This window comes from Mustela erminea, chromosome 1 (genome assembly GCF_009829155.1).
Source record: "Mustela erminea isolate mMusErm1 chromosome 1, mMusErm1.Pri, whole genome shotgun sequence".
NCBI lineage: Eukaryota > Metazoa > Chordata > Mammalia > Carnivora > Mustelidae > Mustela > Mustela erminea.
In genome coordinates this window covers 49,445,833-49,465,371 of record NC_045614.1, presented here as the reverse complement: position 1 = coordinate 49,465,371, position 19,539 = coordinate 49,445,833, and the positions used below count along the sequence as shown (strand labels likewise).

Genomic DNA, 19,539 nt, shown 5'->3' with positions numbered 1-19,539 from the left:
TTCCTTCCATTTCTGGTTTTTGGAACAGTTTCAGGAGAATTGGTATTAATTCTTCTTTAAATGTTTGGTAGAATTTCGCTGGGAAGCTATCTGGCCCTGGGCTCTTGTTCTTTGGGAGATTTCTGATGACTGCTTCAGTCTTCTTACTGGTTATGGATCTGTTCAGGCTTTCTATTTCTTCCTGGTTCAGTTTTGGTAGTTTATATGTTTCTAGGAATGCATCCATTTCCTCCAGCTTGTCAAATTTGCTGGTGTATAGTTGCTCATGATAAGTTCTTATAATTGTTCATATTTCTTTGGTATTGGTTATGATCTCTCCTTTTTCATTCATAATTTTATTAATTTGGGTCCTTTCTCTTTTCTTTTTGAGAAGTCTGGCCAGGGGTTATCAATCTTATTAATTCTGCCAAAGAACTAACTCCTAGTTTCAGCTGTAAGGTTAGTTCAACATCCACAAATCCATCAATGTGTTACAATACATTAATAAAAGAAAGAACAAGAACCATATGATACCCTAGATAGATGCTGAAAAAGCATTTGACAAAGTACAACATCCCTTCTTGATCAAAACTCTTCACAGTGTAGGGATAGAGGATACATACCTTAATATCATCAAGGCCATCTATGAAAAACCCACAGCGAATATCATTCTCAATGGGGAAAAACTGAAAGCTTTTCCCCTAAGGTCAGGATCATGGCGGGCTGTCCACTATCACCACTGCTATTCAACATAGTACTAGAAGTCCTAGCCTCAGCAATCAGACAACAAAAAGAAATAAAGGGCATCCAAATCAGCAAAGAAGAAGTCAAACTCTCATTCTCTGCAGATGATCAGACACTTTATGTGGAAAACCCAAAAGACTCCACTCTAAAACTGCTAGAACTCATACAGGAATTCAGTAATGTGTCAGGATATAAAATCAATGCACAGAAATCAGTTGCATTTCTATACACCAACAATAAGACACAAGAAACAGAAATTAAGGAGTCAACCCCATTTATAATTGCACCCAAGAGTATAAAATATCTAAGAATAAACCTAAACAAAGAGGCAGAGAATCTGTACTCAGAAAACTATAAAGTACTCATGAAAGAAATTGAGGAAGACACAAGTAAGTGGAAAAACATTCCATGCTCATGGATTGGAAAAACAAATATTGTGAAAATGTCTATGCTACCTAAAGCAATCTACACATTTAATGCAATCCCTATCAAAATAACATCAATTTTTTTTCAAACAAATGGAAAAATAATCCTAAAATTTATATGGAACCAGAAAAGACCCTGAATAGCCAGGGGAGTGTTGAAAAAGAAAGCCAAAGTTGGTGTCATCACAATTCCAGACTTCAAGCTCTATTACAAAGCTGTCATCATCAGGACAGTATAGTACTGGCACAAAAAGAGACACATAGATCAATGGAGCAGAATAGAGAGCCCAGAAATAGACCCTTAACTCTATGGTCAACTAATCTTCGACAAAGCAGAAAAGAATGTCCAATGGAATAGACAGTCTCTTCAACAAATGGTGTTGGGAAAACTGGACAGTCACATGCAGAAGAATGAAACTAGACCATTTCCTCACACCACACACAAAAATAGACTCAAAATGGATGAAAGACCTCAATGGGAGACAGGAATCCATCAAAACCCTTGTGGAGAACACAGGCAGCAACCTCTTCAACCTCAGCTGCAGCAACTCTTCCTAGAAACATCACTAAGGGTAAGGGAAGCAAGGGTGAAAATGAACTATTGGGACTTCATCAAGATCATAAGCTTTTGCACAGCAAAGGAAATAGTCAACAAAACCAAAAGACAACAGAAAGAATGGGAGAAGATATTCGCAAATGACATATCAGTTAAAGGGCTAGTATCCAAAATCTATAAAGAACTGCTCAAACTCAACACCCAAAGAAAAAATAATCCAACCAAGAAATGGGCAGAAGTTATGAACAGACACTTCTGCAAAGAAGACATCCAGATGGCCAATAGACACATGAAAAAGTGTTCCACATCACTGGGAATCAGGAAAATACACATCAAAACCACAGTGAGATACCCCCTCACACCACTCAGAATGGCTAAAATTAACAAGTCAGGCAGAGACAGATATTTGTGAGGATGTGGAGAAAGGGGAACCTTCCTACACTGTTGGTGGGAATGCAAGTTGGTGCAGCCACTCTGGGAAACAGAGTGGAAATTCCTCATAAAGTTGAAATAGAGCTACCCTAAGACCCAGCAATCACACTGTTGGGTATTTACCTTAAAGATACAAATGTAGTGATCTGAAGGGGCACATGTACCTGAATGTTTATAGCAGCAATGTCCACAATAACTAAACTATGAAAATAACCTAATGCCATATATATATATAGATAGATAGATACATATATCTATATAGATACACACACACACATACACACACAATGTAATACTATGCCATTAACAAAATGAAATCTTGCCATTTGAAAAGAGGTGGATAGATCTAGAGGGTATTATGCTATGGGAAATAAGTCAATCAGAGAAAGAAAATTATCATATGATCTCTCTGATATGAGGAATTTGAGAGGCAGGGCGGGGGGTCATGGGGGCTAGGAGGGAAAAAATGAAACATGATGGGACTGGGAGGGAGAGAAACCATAAGAGACTCTTAATCTCATGAAACAAACTGATGGTTGCTGGGGGGTGGGAGGTAGGGATAGGGTGGCTAGGTTATGGACATTGGGGAGGGTATATGCTATGGTGAGGGCTGTGAAATCTGTAAGCTGATGATTCACAGACCTGTACCCCTGGGCCAAATTAACATTATAATTAACATTATATGTTAATAAAAAAAATATAAGGATTCTAATAGCCCAAACACAGAACTTTAATTTTATTCTCTACTGTTTGCTGTATTACAGTGATTTCAGAGCAATGATTCAAATTACTTAAGCATATGGGATTTGAACAGGATTTAGTATTTTTTTTTTCAGGTATTCTCATTATATTCCTATGCTATCTCTGTTAAAAAGATAACATCCCCCCCCCATTATGTTGATACCCTGACAAAAATAACGATGTAAGGTCAGGCATTTGAGGGAATAACTTAATTCTCTTGACTCCTGGCCAAGTATACTTTTCTCAGGAAATGAACCATTCCCTTTTTTCTTGCTTTGAAAGCATTAAAATTCTTCCTGGTTGTTCAAACTTTTAATAGCTCCTTGTTGAACTGCATCAACTATGGCTACTTTCCTTTCAATATATCATTAGTGAAGACTTAATAACATAACATTCACCTTATGTCTCCCAATTGCCTACAGAATAATATCCAAACTCCTTACCAAGCTTTAGAAGGTACTTCACAATCTAACCCGAGTCAACCTCTCTGCCATTATAATCTTCCACTTTTACTCTGTATTTCCATGTTAGCCAAATTGATCTTCTTTCCATCTTTCTTTTTCCTAAGCTTCCCTAATTGGTATCTCTCACTCATAATCAAGTGCACTATCTAATGCATTCATAAATGAACTAGACTTACTCCGAAGTTCCTGACTGCCTACCATGCAAGACTTTTAAATATTTTATCTATTTATTTGACAGAGAGAGATCACAAGTAGGCAGAGAGGCAGGCAGAGAGAGAGGGGGAAGCAGGCTCCTGTAGAGCAGAGAGCCCGATGCAGGACTCGGTCCCAGGACACTGAGACCATGACCTGAGCCCAAGGCAGAGGCTTAACCCACTGAGCCACCCAGGTGCCTCAAGAGTTTTAAAGATATTTTATAGTATGCCAATTATTTTAATTTTTAAAATATTATCGAATGTTTAGTTTTTAAATGAATCCTTACTTATTAATATGAGTTATTTCTATGGTTAAATAACATTATAAAGTAGTTCTCTCTTTTATCTACTTCTAAGTACTTCTTGCCAAAACAGAAAAGAAAAAAAAAATTATGTATTCTGGCTCCCAATAATGGTCACTGGCAATTAGAAGGAATAATACAATCCTTTGAAAAAAATGCATAAAGGAAAAGGAAACTTCTGATTTTTTTTCCCCTTCTCTGTAGCTTTGATTCTTTAGGGATATCCAGTTCCAAGTAAGTTTTTCCATCAATATCTACTCTCCCCTTTTAGTGCAGAATATTCAGCTAAGCCTTTGGCCCCAAAGAATACTGTGACTAACTTCTGACCAAGAGATATGAGCCTGAGTGTCAACAACCTCTGGCCATGACCTTAAAATGAAAGAGTGTTCCCTGGCCTTCCCATTTCCTACTTTCTGCCCTATATGCAAACACAGTGGTAAGACATCTTGATTTTATGCAGGTGAGGACAATGCCCTGGGCATTGTAGAAAAAAACAGCATTAATTTGGGCCCCTGCTGACTTGTGGATAGAGTCACATTAGTGAAACAGAGATACACTTCTCTCTTGTTTTGATTGTGTTATTTTTGTTCTCTCTCACACACAACTATATCTCTATTATAACAAATATAGAAACATAAAATTCTTGTATATTTCCACAGATTTTTCACATGGCAAATTCAGGAGGCAACCTTATTCTAATGTGGTGATTTGTCTATGCCAATACTTTTCATTTGGCTGATTAAGAAGTGATTTGTTTAGTCATGCTCTTTTTTACCTTTAAATCTAATTTCATGTCCCTTGTTAGAGTCAGTTTTTATATTATTGACCCATATTTAATTTTTAAAATTATGTAACACAATGGTTTTGAAGATAAACATTCAAAATCATTGCTACCCACATTTTCTAATCGTCTCTAGGTATATGGCTGATAGCACATAAAATTATTGTGTCCAAAATAATACTGAGAATTCTTTTCCTCTCTCTCATTTACCTTCACTCTAAGAAATGATGGGAATTGTAAAAGCTAAACAAAGCCCAAGGAAAAAAATGCAGAGATCTATAGAAGGCACACTCACATTTACATCTATGCTCTAGGGACCTTTTGCTTTTACTTTCACAAGCCAGGTAACTGCCTGGAACAAAAGCACATCAGGAAAGATAATTCTGTGAATAGATGTAATGAGTTTTTGGGGGGAGAGTCACAAAATTCCTTTGGGAATCTCAGGCAAGTTATCCCAGACTACCTATCTATCTATCTACACACACACACACACACACACACACACACACACACACACGTATATTTAGTATATAATTCAGTGAATTCACTTTAAAGACTTCTAGAAGACCGTATATGAGTTCCAGAGTAAAATCCTAGACTTGAGACTGATATCCAGATATCCATACTCATGTCTGTGTCTATGTCTATGTCTGTGTCTGCGTCTGTGTCCGTGTCTGTGTCTGTATCTATGTCTGTCTATCTATCTACCTATACTTTTCATCCTGGATTTTTCATACATTTAGTGTTTAAACTGCTGTGTTCTCTATCTTATATCTACTTATGAATAATGATAAACATAATAAAACAATAAGATCAGCAACTGCTTTTATTAATGACTTCCCATGTCTCAGCTATTGTGCACTTTTTCTGTCATTTAGTCTTCAAAATAAGTCTTTTATATAGATGACTTACTCTTGATGGTATATCTGAAACACTGAATATTTGTATCACTGGTTAAAGGTCTCCCATAGAAAGTGACAGAGTTATTATCTGAAGATAAAATTATCTAATATGAAGCCAGAACTCAAAACGACCTAATTATGCCAGATAAAACCAACCTATATGGTTAATTTCATTCTCAATCAACTTTTTTTCTTAAATTGAAGAATAATTTACATGTCATAAAATGCACAGATTTTGAGTTTCAGTGAGCTTTGACAAATGTGTAACCACTGACATAATCAAAAAAGGAGCATTTCTCTAACCCCCAAAATTTCTTTTTCAATTAATCTATTTCCTCCAAATGTAAGCACTGTTCTGATTTTCAGCACCACATAACAGCTTTGACTATTCAAGAATGTCGCAGAGGGGTGCCTGGGTGGTTCAGTGGGTTAAGCCTCTGACTTCAGCTCAGGTCATGATCTCAGGGTCCTGGAATTGAGTCCCGCATCAGGCTCTCTGCTCGGCAGGGAGCCTGCCTCCTCCTCTTTCTCTCTCTGCTTGCCTCTCTGCCTACTTGTGATCTCTCTCTGTCAAATAAACAAATAAAATCTTAAAAAAAAAAAAAAAGAATGTCACAGAAATAAAATTATTCAGTATGTTCTTTTTGTGTCTGCCCTCCTTTAGTGGACAGGTTTTTTAAAATCCATCCATACTGGTCATTCATTCAATTCTATTGCTGTATAGTATTCCCTCATATGAATACAGCACAACTTGCAATATCCTTTTTGCTCTTCATGAATATCTCAGTGACTTCTAGTTTTGACCATAATGAATAAAGGTCCTATGAGTATCTATGCACAAGTCTTTAAGTGGACCCATGCATTCATTTTTTTATTTTAATAAAAACTAGGAGTGAGATTGCTGGGTTATAGTCCAGGTATGAATTTAAATTTATTAGAAACTACTGAATGTGTTTCTAAAATGACTGCCATTTGATGTTCCCACTAGTAATATGAGAGTTCTAGCTTATAGACAACATTGATACTGTCAGTATTTTTTTGCTGTTGTTTTTTTTTTTTTTTTAGTTTTAGTTTTAGTCATTCCGGTGGTTGTAGGCTAGCATCTCATTGCAGTTTTATTTGGCATTTTCTTGATGGTAATGACATCGAGTACTTTTCAAATTCTTATTTCCTTTTTGTGCTTACTTTTGTGAAATTTTCACTAAGTCTTTGACCTTTTCTTACTGGATTCTTTGTCTTTTTATTATTGATATGTAGGCATGCAGACATTCTTAATTTATATAAAAAATATGAGGTATATATATTATTTTACATACTATCATATTTTTTTCCTTCTAGGTATGTAGCTTATCTTACTAATGAGCAGAACTTTTAGGTTTGACAAAGTTTAACTTACCCATTTTTTTCTTTTATAATTTAGTTAGTGCTTTTTATGCCGACGAAATCTCTTCTTACACTGAAGTCATGCATATATACAGCTGACCCTTGAACAACATGGGATTAGGAGTAGTGACCCCCCACAAAGTTGAAAATCTGCACATACCTTTTGACTCCCTAAAATCTCAACTGCTACTAGCCTACTGCTGACCAGAAGTCTTACCAGTAATATAAACACTCAAGTAATACATATTCTATATATTATATGTTATATACTGCAGTATTAAAGTAAAGTAAGCTAGCCCTCACTCCTCTCCGACGGCCTCCCTCACCGTGCGCATGCTCTGCCGCTGCCCTGCAGAAATGCTTCAATTGCCCGCAGTCCTTCGCCAAATTAGGCCTGTGTCCAGAGCACTGGCTCCTCATCTCACTCAGGCCTATGCCAAAGATGTAAAATTTGGTGCAGATGCCCGAGCCTTAATGCTTTAAGGTGTAGACCTTTTAGCTGATGCTGTAGCCGTTACAATGGGGCCAAAGGGAAGAACAGTAATTATTGAACAGAGTTGGGGAAGTCCCAAAGTGACAAAGGATGGTGTGACCATAGCAAAGTCAAATGACTTAAAAGATAAATACAAAAATATTGGCACTAAACTTGTTCAAGATGTCACCAACAACACAAATGAAGAGGTTGGGGACAGCACCACTACTGCTACTGTCTTGGCATGCTCTATTGCCAAGGAAGGCTTCGAGAAGATTAGCAAAGGTGCTAATCCTGTGGAAATCAGAAGAGGTGTGATGTTAGCTGTTGATGCCATAATTGCTAAACTTAAGAAGCAGTCTGAACCCATGACAACCCCTGAAGAAATTGCTCAGGTTGCTACCATTTCTGCAAATGGAGACAAAGAAATTGGCAACATTGTTTCTGATGCAATGAAAAAGGTTGGAAGAAAGGGTGTCATCACAGTAAAGGATGGAAAAACACTAAATGATGAATTAGAAATTATTGAAGGCATGAAGTTTGATCGAGGTTACATTTCTCCATACTTTATTAATACCTCAAAAGGTCAGAAATGTGAATTCCAGGATGCCTATGTTCTATTGAGTGAAAAGAAAACTTCTAGTGTCCAGTCCATTGTACCTGCTCTTGAAATTGCCAATGCTCACCATAAGCCCTTGGTCATAATTGCTGAAGATGTTGATGGAGAAGCTCTGAATACACTCGTTTTGAATAGGCTAAAATTTGGTCTTCAGGTTGTGGCAGTCAAAGCTCCAGGTTTTGGTGACAATAGAAAGAACCAGCTTAAAGACATGGCTATTGCTACTGGTGGTGCAGTTTTTGGGGAAGAAGGATTGACTCTAAATCTTGAAGATGTTCAGCCTCATGACTTAGGAAAAGTTGGAGAGGTCATTGTGACCAAAGATGATGCCATGCTTTTAAAAGGAAAAGGTGACAAGGCTCAAATTGAAAAATGTATTCAAGAAATCATTGAGCAGTTAGATATTACAACTAGTGAATATGAAAAGGAAAAGCTGAATGAACGTTTGGCAAAACTCTCAGATGGCGTAGCTGTGTTGAAGGTTGGTGGGACAAGTGATGTTGAAGTGAATGAAAAGAAAAAGTTACAGATGCGCTCAATGCTACACGAGCTGCTGTTGAAGAAGGCATTGTTCTGGGAGGGGGTTGTGCCCTGCTTCGGTGCATTCCAGCCTTGGATTCATTTAACTCCAACTAACGAAGATCAAAAAATTGGTATAGAAATTATTAAGAGAACACTCAAAATTCCTGCAATGACCATTGCTAAGAATGCAGGTGTGGAAGGATCGTTGATAGTTGAGAAAATTATGCAGAGTTCCCCAGAAGTTGGTTATGATGCTATGCTTGGAGATTTTGTGAATATGGTGGAAAAAAGGAGTCATTGATCCAACGAAGTTTGTAAGAACTGCTTTATTGGATGCTGCTGGAGTGGACTCTTTGTTAACTATGGCAGAAGTTGTAGTCACTGAAATTCTTAAAGAAGAGAAGGAACCAGCAATGGGTGGAATGGGTAGAATGGGAGGGGGTATGGGAGGTGGCATGTTCTGATTCCTAGAATAGTGCTTTACCATTATTAATGAACTGTGAGAGGAAGCCCATGCTGTGCTCCTCACCCATAACTTCAGAGAAGTCAGTTGAAGGAAATGATTGAAGAAAAGGCTGGCTGATGTTTAAGAAAATCACTATAACCATCAGTTACTGGTTTCAGTTGACAACATATAATGGTTTACTGCCTCATTGTCCATGCCTACAGATAATTTATTTTGTATTTCCGAATAAAGACATTTGTACATTCCTGATAACTGAGTGCAAGAGCCATGTACCAATGTACTGCTTTCAACTTAAATCACTGAGGCATTTTTACTACTATTCTGTTAAAATCAGGATTTTAGTGTTTGCCATCACCAGATGAAAAGTTAAGAAGCAGCCTTTCTGTGGAGAGTAAGAATAATTGTGTACAAAGTAGAGAAATATTCAATTATGTGAAAACCTTTGTGTAATAAAAATTTGTTTAAAGTTAAAAAAAGAGTAAAGTAAGCTAGAGAAAATTTACTTGGAAAATCATAAGGAAGAGAAAAGACATTTATAGTATTATATTGTACTTACTGAAAAAAAAACCCTCTGTAAGTGAACCCATACAGTTCAAACCTATGTTGGTCAAGGGTTAATTATACTCTCACATATTTTGTTTTCCTAAAAGCTTGATAGTCTTAAGTTTTACAATACATTTATGATTCTGATTAATTTTATGTATGTTGAGAGATAAGGTTGAATTTTTTTTTTTTTAATATAGATATATAGTTGATCAAGCAACTTAGGCTAAAAAAAAAAAAAAAGAAAGAAAGAAAAAAACCAAAAAAACCAAAAACACAAAACAAAAAAAAACAAAATACACCAACTTTTGTAACACTATTGAATTATCTTGGCACTTTTGTAGAAAATCAGTTGACATGTGTGGATCTATTTCTGGGTTCTATTATATTGATTTGGTCTATTTTTCTATTTTTATGCCAATGTGATATTGTCCTGATTACTATAGCTGTATAATAGGTCTTGAATCTGGCATAGTAAGTCCTCCAACCATGTTCTCATTTTTCAAGCCTGTTTTGGCTACTGGCTGTTCCATATCACTTACATTTCCATATAAACTAAGGTATTAGCTTTTACAATCTCTACACAAGAAAATCCTTCTGGGAGTTTGACTGGAATTGTATTGAATTTACAGATCAGCTGGAGAATTGACATAGGGAGCTGTCTTAGATCTATTCACAACTTATTCAGACTCACAAGGCTTGAGTCCACAGCTGGTACCTGTCTATCCACAAGGATTCAAGTCAGGTAAGAACTTGGCAGCAGTACACAGGTCAGGATTCCTACTGCATGTAGTCCTTATTTCTGTACAAATAACCATCCAGGAATTACTGTCTTTGATCTACCAAATGATGACAGTTGAGGGAAGAGGAAACAGGATCCCCACTGTGGATGTGAGGCCCACCTTTCTTAGCCCTATGCACATAGGAGCCAGTATCTCTTGTAACAATATCATGGATTTAGTTTCCAGGACTCCTGCAAGAGATATGTCAATATATAGGATTCACTTGACTAAAAGAAATCAAAAGTTAAGTCTTTCTATCAGGAATTTATATTACTTCCCAGGCAGATGCTATTCTGGGGTCACATTTATCATATAGTTAATGTTGCATCTTTTTCATATTTCTAGGGGAGCAGAGATAGAAAACTCTGTAGAAATCTAATTATTTTTTTATTTAATTAATTTTCCCTTTAGTCCAATACCAAATTCCATCTTGATACTAAGTTCAAGTTCTCATGTAGAAGGAAAAGTTTTTTGTTTAAGATGCACTTAAGGAAAAAAAAAAAAAAAGATGCACTTAAGGGTGAACTAGTAATATTAAGTCTTTCTAAATATAAGCAAGTTATAATTCTCCAGTTATTTATATTTTTCCTTAATTCTTCTTAGCAATGTCTTGAAATTTTCAAGGTAAAAGTCACATACATATTTTGTTCAAATTATTATAAGTATTTTATTATTCTGATGTTATCTCAAAGACACTTGCAATTTAAGAAATGTTTAAATAACGAATTCATTTACTAACACTGTAATCTTTATTTTCTCTGTGTTATAAGGCCCTAAACACATTGCTATTATTTTGGTTTGAATACTCAAATGTAATTCAAAGAATTTAAGAATAGGAAAAAACAATGATTTATATTTGTCTGCATATTTACATTTCTAATGCTCTTTATACCTTTCCAAAGATCCAAATTTCTATTATGTTTCATTTTCCTCATACATACAGAATTCTCTGTGTTGGTTCCTCCTGTGTAGGAGTGTTGAGATTCATTCTCTCAACTTTCATATTTGAAAATGTCTTTATTTTATCTTTATTTTTAAAGTATATTGTATTAGTCAGGGTATTCCAGAGAAACAGAACAGGATCAAAAGGAGACATACTTCTCACTCTCTCTGTCTCACTGCTTCCACTCTCCTTCTCTCCCTCCCTTCCTCTCTCTGTCTGTCTAAATGAGCATACAGGAGTGTGTGTGTGTGTGTGTGTGTGTGTGTGTGTGTGTGTGTGTGTAAAAAGAAGGAGGTGGTTGATTGATAAAGAATTCGCTTATGTGTTTGTGGAGGTTGATAAGTCTCATGATCTGCCATCTGCAAATTGGAGTCCAGAAAAGCCCATGGAGTAATTCGAGTCTAAACCTGAAGGTCTGAAAACCAGGGGAGCCAACGGTATAAGTCCTAGCTCAAGAATAAAGTCCAGAGAACCAGGAGCATCAGTGTTCGAGGGCAGGAGAAAATGAATATCTGTTTAAGAATAGAACAAATTTACCCCTGGGGATAAATATATATGTTTATAAAAAAAAAAAAAAAAAAAAAGAATAGAACAAATTTTCCCTTCCCCATCTTTTTGTTGTATCCAGGCTCTTAATGGATTGGACAGTACCAACCCACACTGGTGAGGGTAATATTCTTTATTTGTCCACTGATTCAAAAGCTAATCTCTTTTATCTACAACCTCACAGACATACCCTGAAATAATGCTTTACCAGTTATCTAGGCATCCCTTAGGCCAATCAACCTGATACATAAAATTAACCATCACAGATATTTCCCCTGGATATAGAACTCTAGATTTATGGCCTTTTCTCTTTTCTAATTCAGCATTTTAAAGATTTTTTCATTGCTTCTCACAAGAAGTAGGACATTGTTTATTCTTCTTTACATTTTTCCCTTTTCTCTGTCCACTTTTGATAAGTTTCATCTTCTTTGGTTTTCAGCAGTGTGACTGTGGTGTGCCTAGATATGATTTTCTTTGCATTATATTGTATGAGGTTCAATAAGATTCTTTGATCTACAAATAATTATTATTCATCGTTTTAAGATATTTCTGCCATTACTTATTCTAATATATTTCTGCCTCTTTTAAAAAATTTTTAAATCATTTTATTAACATATAATGTATTATTTACCCCAGGGGTACAGGTCTGTGAATCATCAGGCTTACACATTCACCATAACCCATACCCTCCCCAATGTTATTTTTTGCCTCTTTGTATCTCCTAACCCTATCGGGAGTCTAAATATATATGTATATATACATACACATACATATGTATACACATGTATGTGTATACACATATACACAGATATATGTGTGTATATATGTATATGTGTGTGTCTACACACACACACACACACACACACACACACACATTATTTGATGTTATGCCACAGGTGACTGAGGTTTTGTTCAGTTTTTTTCAATCAATCTGAGCTTCATTTAGATGATTGCTATTTATCTTTCCTCAAACTGATTGATCAAAGAATCTTATTTCCAATGAGCTGTTACTCTCATTTAATAAGTTTATGGCTTTAAAACTGCATTTTTCAGTTCTAGATTTCCATTTAGTTATTTTTAAAGCATTTTTTACAATTCTCTTGAAAATAATGTAATAAAAAATCATAGTAATATAGAAACCAGAAAATGTAGGTTTTGGAAATCAGAGTATATCTATTATTTTACCAGCCATCCATTCTCTCTTCTTTTGGTAATTATACTTTTATTTTGTGGGATGTCTCTTTTATTTAGGCTCATCCTGACTCAGGAGTAAAGTGCATGACTTTAGCTTAAAGAAATCAGTTATTTACAGTCCCCTGAGCAAACTGATTGCTTTGGGTATAGGTTCATGTTTCATTCAGAAACATCAGAAGAATTTCTACAGGAATTCTGGAAAGGGACTTCTCATTCTTGTAGCATTTTATCCCAGAACTCTGAAAAGTCTAGAATTGCTGAAACCATTTTGCCATCATGAGATGATCAACCTCCTGAAGATGGGATCAACATACAATAAGACAAGAGACAACTTGAGCTAAGGAATTGAAGGTTAGGTCTGATCCAAAGCATCAAGCCTCAATCTTGCCTATATTGCATGAGGCAATATACCATTTTACCTTAAAATGATAGAGACTGGATTATTGGTTAACTCTAATGCCAGCTGAATTTAGGTTGGAGCTTTGAAAATGATGGATTATAGATTATGTCATAAGTGAGTAAAAAATGTGTTTACATCTTAATCTTTCAGGCTTTAGGAAGGCAAGAAAGGTCCGCAGCCATTAGAGTTGTTCAGGTGGTCGGCTATACCTACTAACAACCTCAAAAGGTTATTTCAGTTTGTCATGGGCATATCATTACCTTCCATCTGTGAAGTGCTATGAAAATGTTTGGAAAGCATTACCTTATGCAAATGATTTAATATTTCTAAACTTCATTTTTACCATATGTTAAATAAAACTATAAAATGGTATCTTTAAAGGATTTTTAATCTATACCATTTTATGAATCCACATGGTCAATTTTGGCCACAAAATCCCAATAGCCAAGTCCAAAACCATATTGTGTAACCCTGATAGGAAATGGATTATGTCAATACTAAAAGAAACAAAAGGAAAGGCATAATTAACAAATGGAGACACACTGAACACACAACACTGGGACACACCGGGTCATTAGTGATGAGTGTGCATAAAAAAAACTTTCTAAAATGGGTCAGATCACTTAACCTATAACCTAGATGGTAGCACCCAGTTCTAAGAAAACTCCACACCTAAAACTGCAAACACATCAAAATAGATAGATACCGAGTCTAAAGTCCCTATCAACATTAAAGTTTCCATTATTTGATTACTATTCAATAATCAATAATTACATTCCCATGTGCAAGAAAATTGTCTGAAGTTGCAAACAAAAAGGAATGGCATTCAAAAAGTCAATAGCAGAAAGCGAGACATAGATTGAATGTGGGCACATCCAGTGTCACAAAGAAAAATACACTGCATTATGCTGGAAGAGGTCTTATTCATCCTCTAGCACAAATCCATCATTTTAAAGATGAGAAAGACCATGACAAATCTGATCTTTTCTGATAAAACAAATAGGTTCTTTTGTCACATGGCGCTCAACCACGGTCTTCTAATTTGAGGTGTACACCCTGTAAGAGATCCCATATTATGAACCTCCATGGCTTCCTTTCCTGGTAAATAAATAGCATGTGGTATTCCTCTGGACCGTTTAGCTCTTGCTAGTCAGAGAATCATTATTTAAGTTGAAACCCTTGTTTAATAATCTCATGATGCTAAGATATATCCTGCAGGGAATCAGATAAAACCTTTTAGCTCAGAAAGGATTATAAGTTAATGGCTCAGTTGGTGGTACATATGCCTGTTGTGCTTTCTCAGAGATAACGATGCTGCTTCCATTCCATTTCATTGAAGATGTAAAAAAGTTCCATGGGTAGAAACCAAGAATTTCAGCAGGTGATACAGAAAAAATAGGTGTAGTTACTGTCACTATATGCTAGCGTTGCTGAGAAACTTACTCCTGAGGCATGATGAAAAAGCTGGGGCCCTCGAAAGCTGGCAGATCTCTGAAATGCTCTAACAACCAAAGCATGCATCTGTGCATAAATAGAAATCTGGAGGGATGCCCTGGAAAGCTGGTTAGAGCAACCATGTGACTTACTCAGTTGGCAAAACTGAAGTACCACCAGCTTCCTAAGTCTCCCATTTTTCATGCTGATGGGAGTTTATAACAGTTCTGAAAATTCAGAATCAGCATCTCATCTGTTCACACCTTCACTAGCTAGTCCACCCAAGCCTGCAACCTCGTGGTTAGCTGAGCATCAAGCTCAGAGTTGGTAACAAATATATCTTGATTGAGTATGTTTAATAGAAAAGTAAATAATCTTTCCTTTAAGTTTTCCTTTCCCTTTGTTTTTTAAAAAGATTTACTTACCTGGGGCACCTGGGTGGCTCCGTAGGTTAAGCGTCTGCCTTTAGTTCAGGTCATGATCTTAGGGTCCTGGGATCTAGCCCAGCATCAGGCTCCCTGCTCGGCGGATTGTCTGCTTCTCCCTTCCTCTCTGTCTCTCCCATCTGCTCGTGCCCATTCTCTCTCTCTCTCTCTCTCTCTCCCTTTCTCAAATAAATAAATAAAATCTTTAAGAAAAGATTTACTTACCTACTTGATAAAGAAAGAGAGAGAGAGTGTGAGAGTATGTGAATGGGGAGGGGTGTAGGGAGGGCAGAGGAAGAGAATCTCAAGCAATCACCTTGCTTGAGCCAGAAGTGGCGAGATCTCAGGACTCTGAGATCCTGACCTCAGCTGCAATCAAGAGTCAGGCACTTAACCAAGAGCCATCCAGGTGCCTTTCCTTTTCCTTTCTGGACCTCAGGTTTATGGGATGGCTTTTTTAGTTATTTCATATATATATATTTTTAATTCCTAATTTAAACATGAAAATAAGTTCCTCTATAGATAGCAAATGTCAACAATGAGTATAAAGTAAACAGGTATGTGCAAAACCCTCAACGAAGTGCATGGCACATATATAAGCATTGTTACTTACTCATTATTGTTCTTGTTGTTATTATTATTACTATCATGAGTAGTACTAATATCACTACCACTTAGATACTTGTAATCTACAGATTACACCTTCATTCACAAGCCCTATAGAAATCAAAATTCAACATTTTTGATCAAATGATCAAAATTACTTGATCAAATGATCAGAATTTGATCATTTTTGATCAAAAATGCCATTTTGTTCGTTGATTAAGGTTCTCTCAAATTGGAGATCAAGCAAAGACCATCAACATTGAAGTAAGTTTTGGCTAAATTATGATTTATTTAATTAATTTAACAACCATATGCTGGCTGCTTATGTATGTGCCAAGCACCGTGTAAAGAACCATGTGAGAGAGTGTGAGTGAAGGAATAAGCAATCAGAAGCCAGACTGACATTTTCCAGAAAGGCAACGTAAAAAACAGACTTTTAAATCCTATATCAATGTTACAGATGGGAGACTTACGTTGCTGATGGAGATACATGGTTCTTAATAACTAGATCTTCAATTTATGCCAAGATCTAACCACATATTAATAATTATGTAATTCCCTCATTCATTATTTCAAATGACTTTCTATGTCTTCTTGCAAACATTAAAAAAAAAAAACTATTTTACAGGTCACAAATTCTAAGTTAGTGGGCTGAATTTACTCACAACAGACATGTTTATTTGGAGCATTTTAAAACTGGGAGCTTTCAGATTTAAAATTTATGCCATATGTCTAGACGCTTTAAAAAAGTGGAGGATGTTGCAATGCGGGGCCTTCATTCCTGTATGACCACGGCTAGCTGAAGAGCAATAGCACCTGCCTTCTTGAGAAAAGGTTTGTCTTCAGGGCACCTGGGTGGCTCAGTGGGTTAAGTCTCAGCCTTCAGCTCAGGTCATGGTCTCAGGTTCCTCAGATTGAGCCCCACATTGGGCTCTTTGCTCAGTAAGGAGCCTGTTTCCCCCTCTCCCTCTGCCTGCCTCTCTACCTACTTGTGACCTCTCTCTGTCAAATAAATAAATATAATCATAAAATAAAAATAGGTTTATCTTCTCCAGGGTGTCCGGGCCCCACTATTCACTCCTGGATGAATGAGCATGCACTTAGCTCACTTCACTTCTTCATAGGACTTGCTCAGTGCCTTCAAGCAAGGCACTGAGCAAGTATTGAATGGTATGACTTCCCTTCTATATCCACAGATTTCCAATATGCCTCTAGATGACCACAATGCCCTGTGAAGTTAATGATGTCTAAGCTCAGAGGCCCCTCATTAGCACAAATCCTTACAATTGCCCTATACCTAATTTTATATATTTAGAAGGTCTTCTAAGTTTCAATAAGTTTCAGCCCCATACCACCTTGATCTGCCTCTGCTATCTCTAAAATATTGTCAAACTAAAAGGAAATTCAATCATGAGAAAAAACCAACACCAAAACCCATACATGCTGAAAAATTTCTGCCACTCCTAATTAATGGATATTTGATGGAAAACAACTGGGGATGGTGGATATCTGCTATCGTTGGGCATTATTTCTGACTGGGTATGTAAAATTAATTGATAAAATGACAGAGTGCCTTTACTCTTAGAACGCTTGTTAAAATCTGGGGGATTTCTTGCAGCCAAAAGTAATTGAAATTGTGATCAAAAGTTACATCCAGACCACTTGGTATAGTGTATGATGCTCCGATTTTAGGAGGGCAGAACTAACTTGTGAATTAAAGCCTTGCAAGAAAACCCTGATTCTGAAAAAAGGAACACAAAGTCTTAACCCCTACGTCTCTTGTTCCCAGACCTCTACTTTCAGGAAACGAGTTAAGTAGAATCTTTCAGAGTCTTGAGAAAATTTTTCCAGACCAAAAATGTCTCTTGTGAACAGACCCTTAGATCATGTTCTTAAGAGATGGTGGTGGTGAGTTAGGGACAGTCATGAGGGTCTCTGCAGGAGCTGCAAGGAGCAAGAATGGATAGCCTGCCTGAATTGAAATGCAAGGGGAATTCTCAGAAAGGCTCAGCCTAGGTTGGGCTCCACAGCATTTGGAAATCCAGCCAAAGCAGTAAGAAGCCAAAAGAAAGGCAAAACTGATACACAACAGTGAGTAACATATCATACTCTACATCAGCAGTTCAACAAACCATAAGCCACAGACCACTAGCCCCTTTTACTACCTGGGCTAGGCCCATACGTAGAGGGTTCAAAAATATAATAATTATCTATCAGCTATTCTGTAGACTTCCTAGAGCATCCAATAGTGACTACTTGGAGTTGAACCTTTCTTAAAGCAACTACTAAACATCATCATTTTAAAGGGATGGGGGGCAAGAGAAATATGAAAAGGGAAAGAACAGGGACTTTAGTCTTGTGCTCAGATGCTGGCACTGCCACTTAAGGCCCAGCTGACTTGGTGTAAGGCAACTTTTCTGAATAACAGTTGCTTCATATGCGAATGGAGGTAAGATTCTTTTGAAGCTAAAACATTCACTGAGGACCAAATGAATTTACTTTCGTTCTCACAGAGTGGCATGTCAGGAAACATTTAATAATACATTTGTCCCCTTTTTTCATTAGCAGCATCAATGCACTGGGTCACTGAAGTAAGAGTAATAAGGAAGAAAGCCCGCTATATCAGATAACCATTGCTGTATGACAATCTGCTCCAAAGCACAGTGGTTTGAAATAGTACACATTTATTGTTACCCAGGAATATATGAGTGGTTCCACCTGTCTGGGCCAAGATTCATTGATCTTTAATAATAGAATCCTGTGTCTCTGGTCAGCTGTGTCAGAGGCTGGGTGTTCTAGGAAAGATGTCACTTAACGTTTAGTGGTTATTTGGCTGGCTTTTGGCTATGGCAAGGATAGGGACTGGTTATGTATCTCTTATCACCTACTAGGCTAGCCTGGGCTTGTTGCCATGACATCTGAGCAGGGTTCAAAAACACAATGCAAAAAGAGGCAAAGCCTTCTGAGAGCCAGATCGGAAACTGGCACATTGTCAATTTCTGCCACATACTCATGGTCAAAGCAACTCACAAGGGCAGTTCATATTCAAGCAGCAGGGGAAATCCTATTTCTTATTAAGAGTTGCTATCAAAGATGTTGGCCAGGTTGCAGAGAAAGGGGAACTCTCTTATACTGTTGGTAGGAATGCAAGTTGGTACAGTCACTCTGGAAAACAGTATGGAGGTTTCTCAAGAAGTTAAAAATAGAGCTACCCTATCACCCAGCAATTGCACTACTAGGTATTTACCCCAAAGATACAAATGTAGTTATTCAAAGGGGATCCTGCACTCCAATGTTTATAGAAGTAATGTCCACAAGAGTGAAACTTGGAAAGAGCCCAAGAGTCCATCGACAGAAGAACAGATAAAGAAAATGTGGTGTATATATACATATGTATGTATATATATACATATACATGTATACATATGGAATATTACTCAGCCATCAAAAAAATGAAATCTTGCCATTCGCAACTATGTGGATGGAATTAGAGGGTATTATACTAAGCAAAATCAGTCAATCAGAGAAAGACAATTAAATGATTTCATTCATATGTGAAATTTAAGAGACCAAACAGAGGAGCATAGGGGAAGGGAGGGAAAAATAAAGCAAGGTGAAATCAGAGAGAGAGACAAACCATAAGAGATGATTAATCACAGGAAACAAACTGAGGGTTGCTGGAAG

The 19,539-nt window shown here is 36.8% G+C and overlaps 2 protein-coding genes across 7 annotated transcripts in view; one reads left to right on the top strand and one right to left on the bottom strand.

The window, feature by feature from the left end:
* GRM7 (glutamate metabotropic receptor 7) overlaps positions 1-19,539 on the bottom strand; it is an 888,308-nt gene that overhangs the window by 492,217 nt on the left and 376,552 nt on the right. The window lies entirely within an intron of this gene.
* Positions 7,206-8,995, top strand: LOC116579984 (60 kDa heat shock protein, mitochondrial-like). The gene is given in 4 exon segments (XM_032326009.1): positions 7,206-8,512; positions 8,515-8,615; positions 8,617-8,802; positions 8,804-8,995. Coding segments are annotated over 4 exon segments (1,554 nt in total). The 5' UTR covers positions 7,206-7,422; the 3' UTR covers positions 8,981-8,995.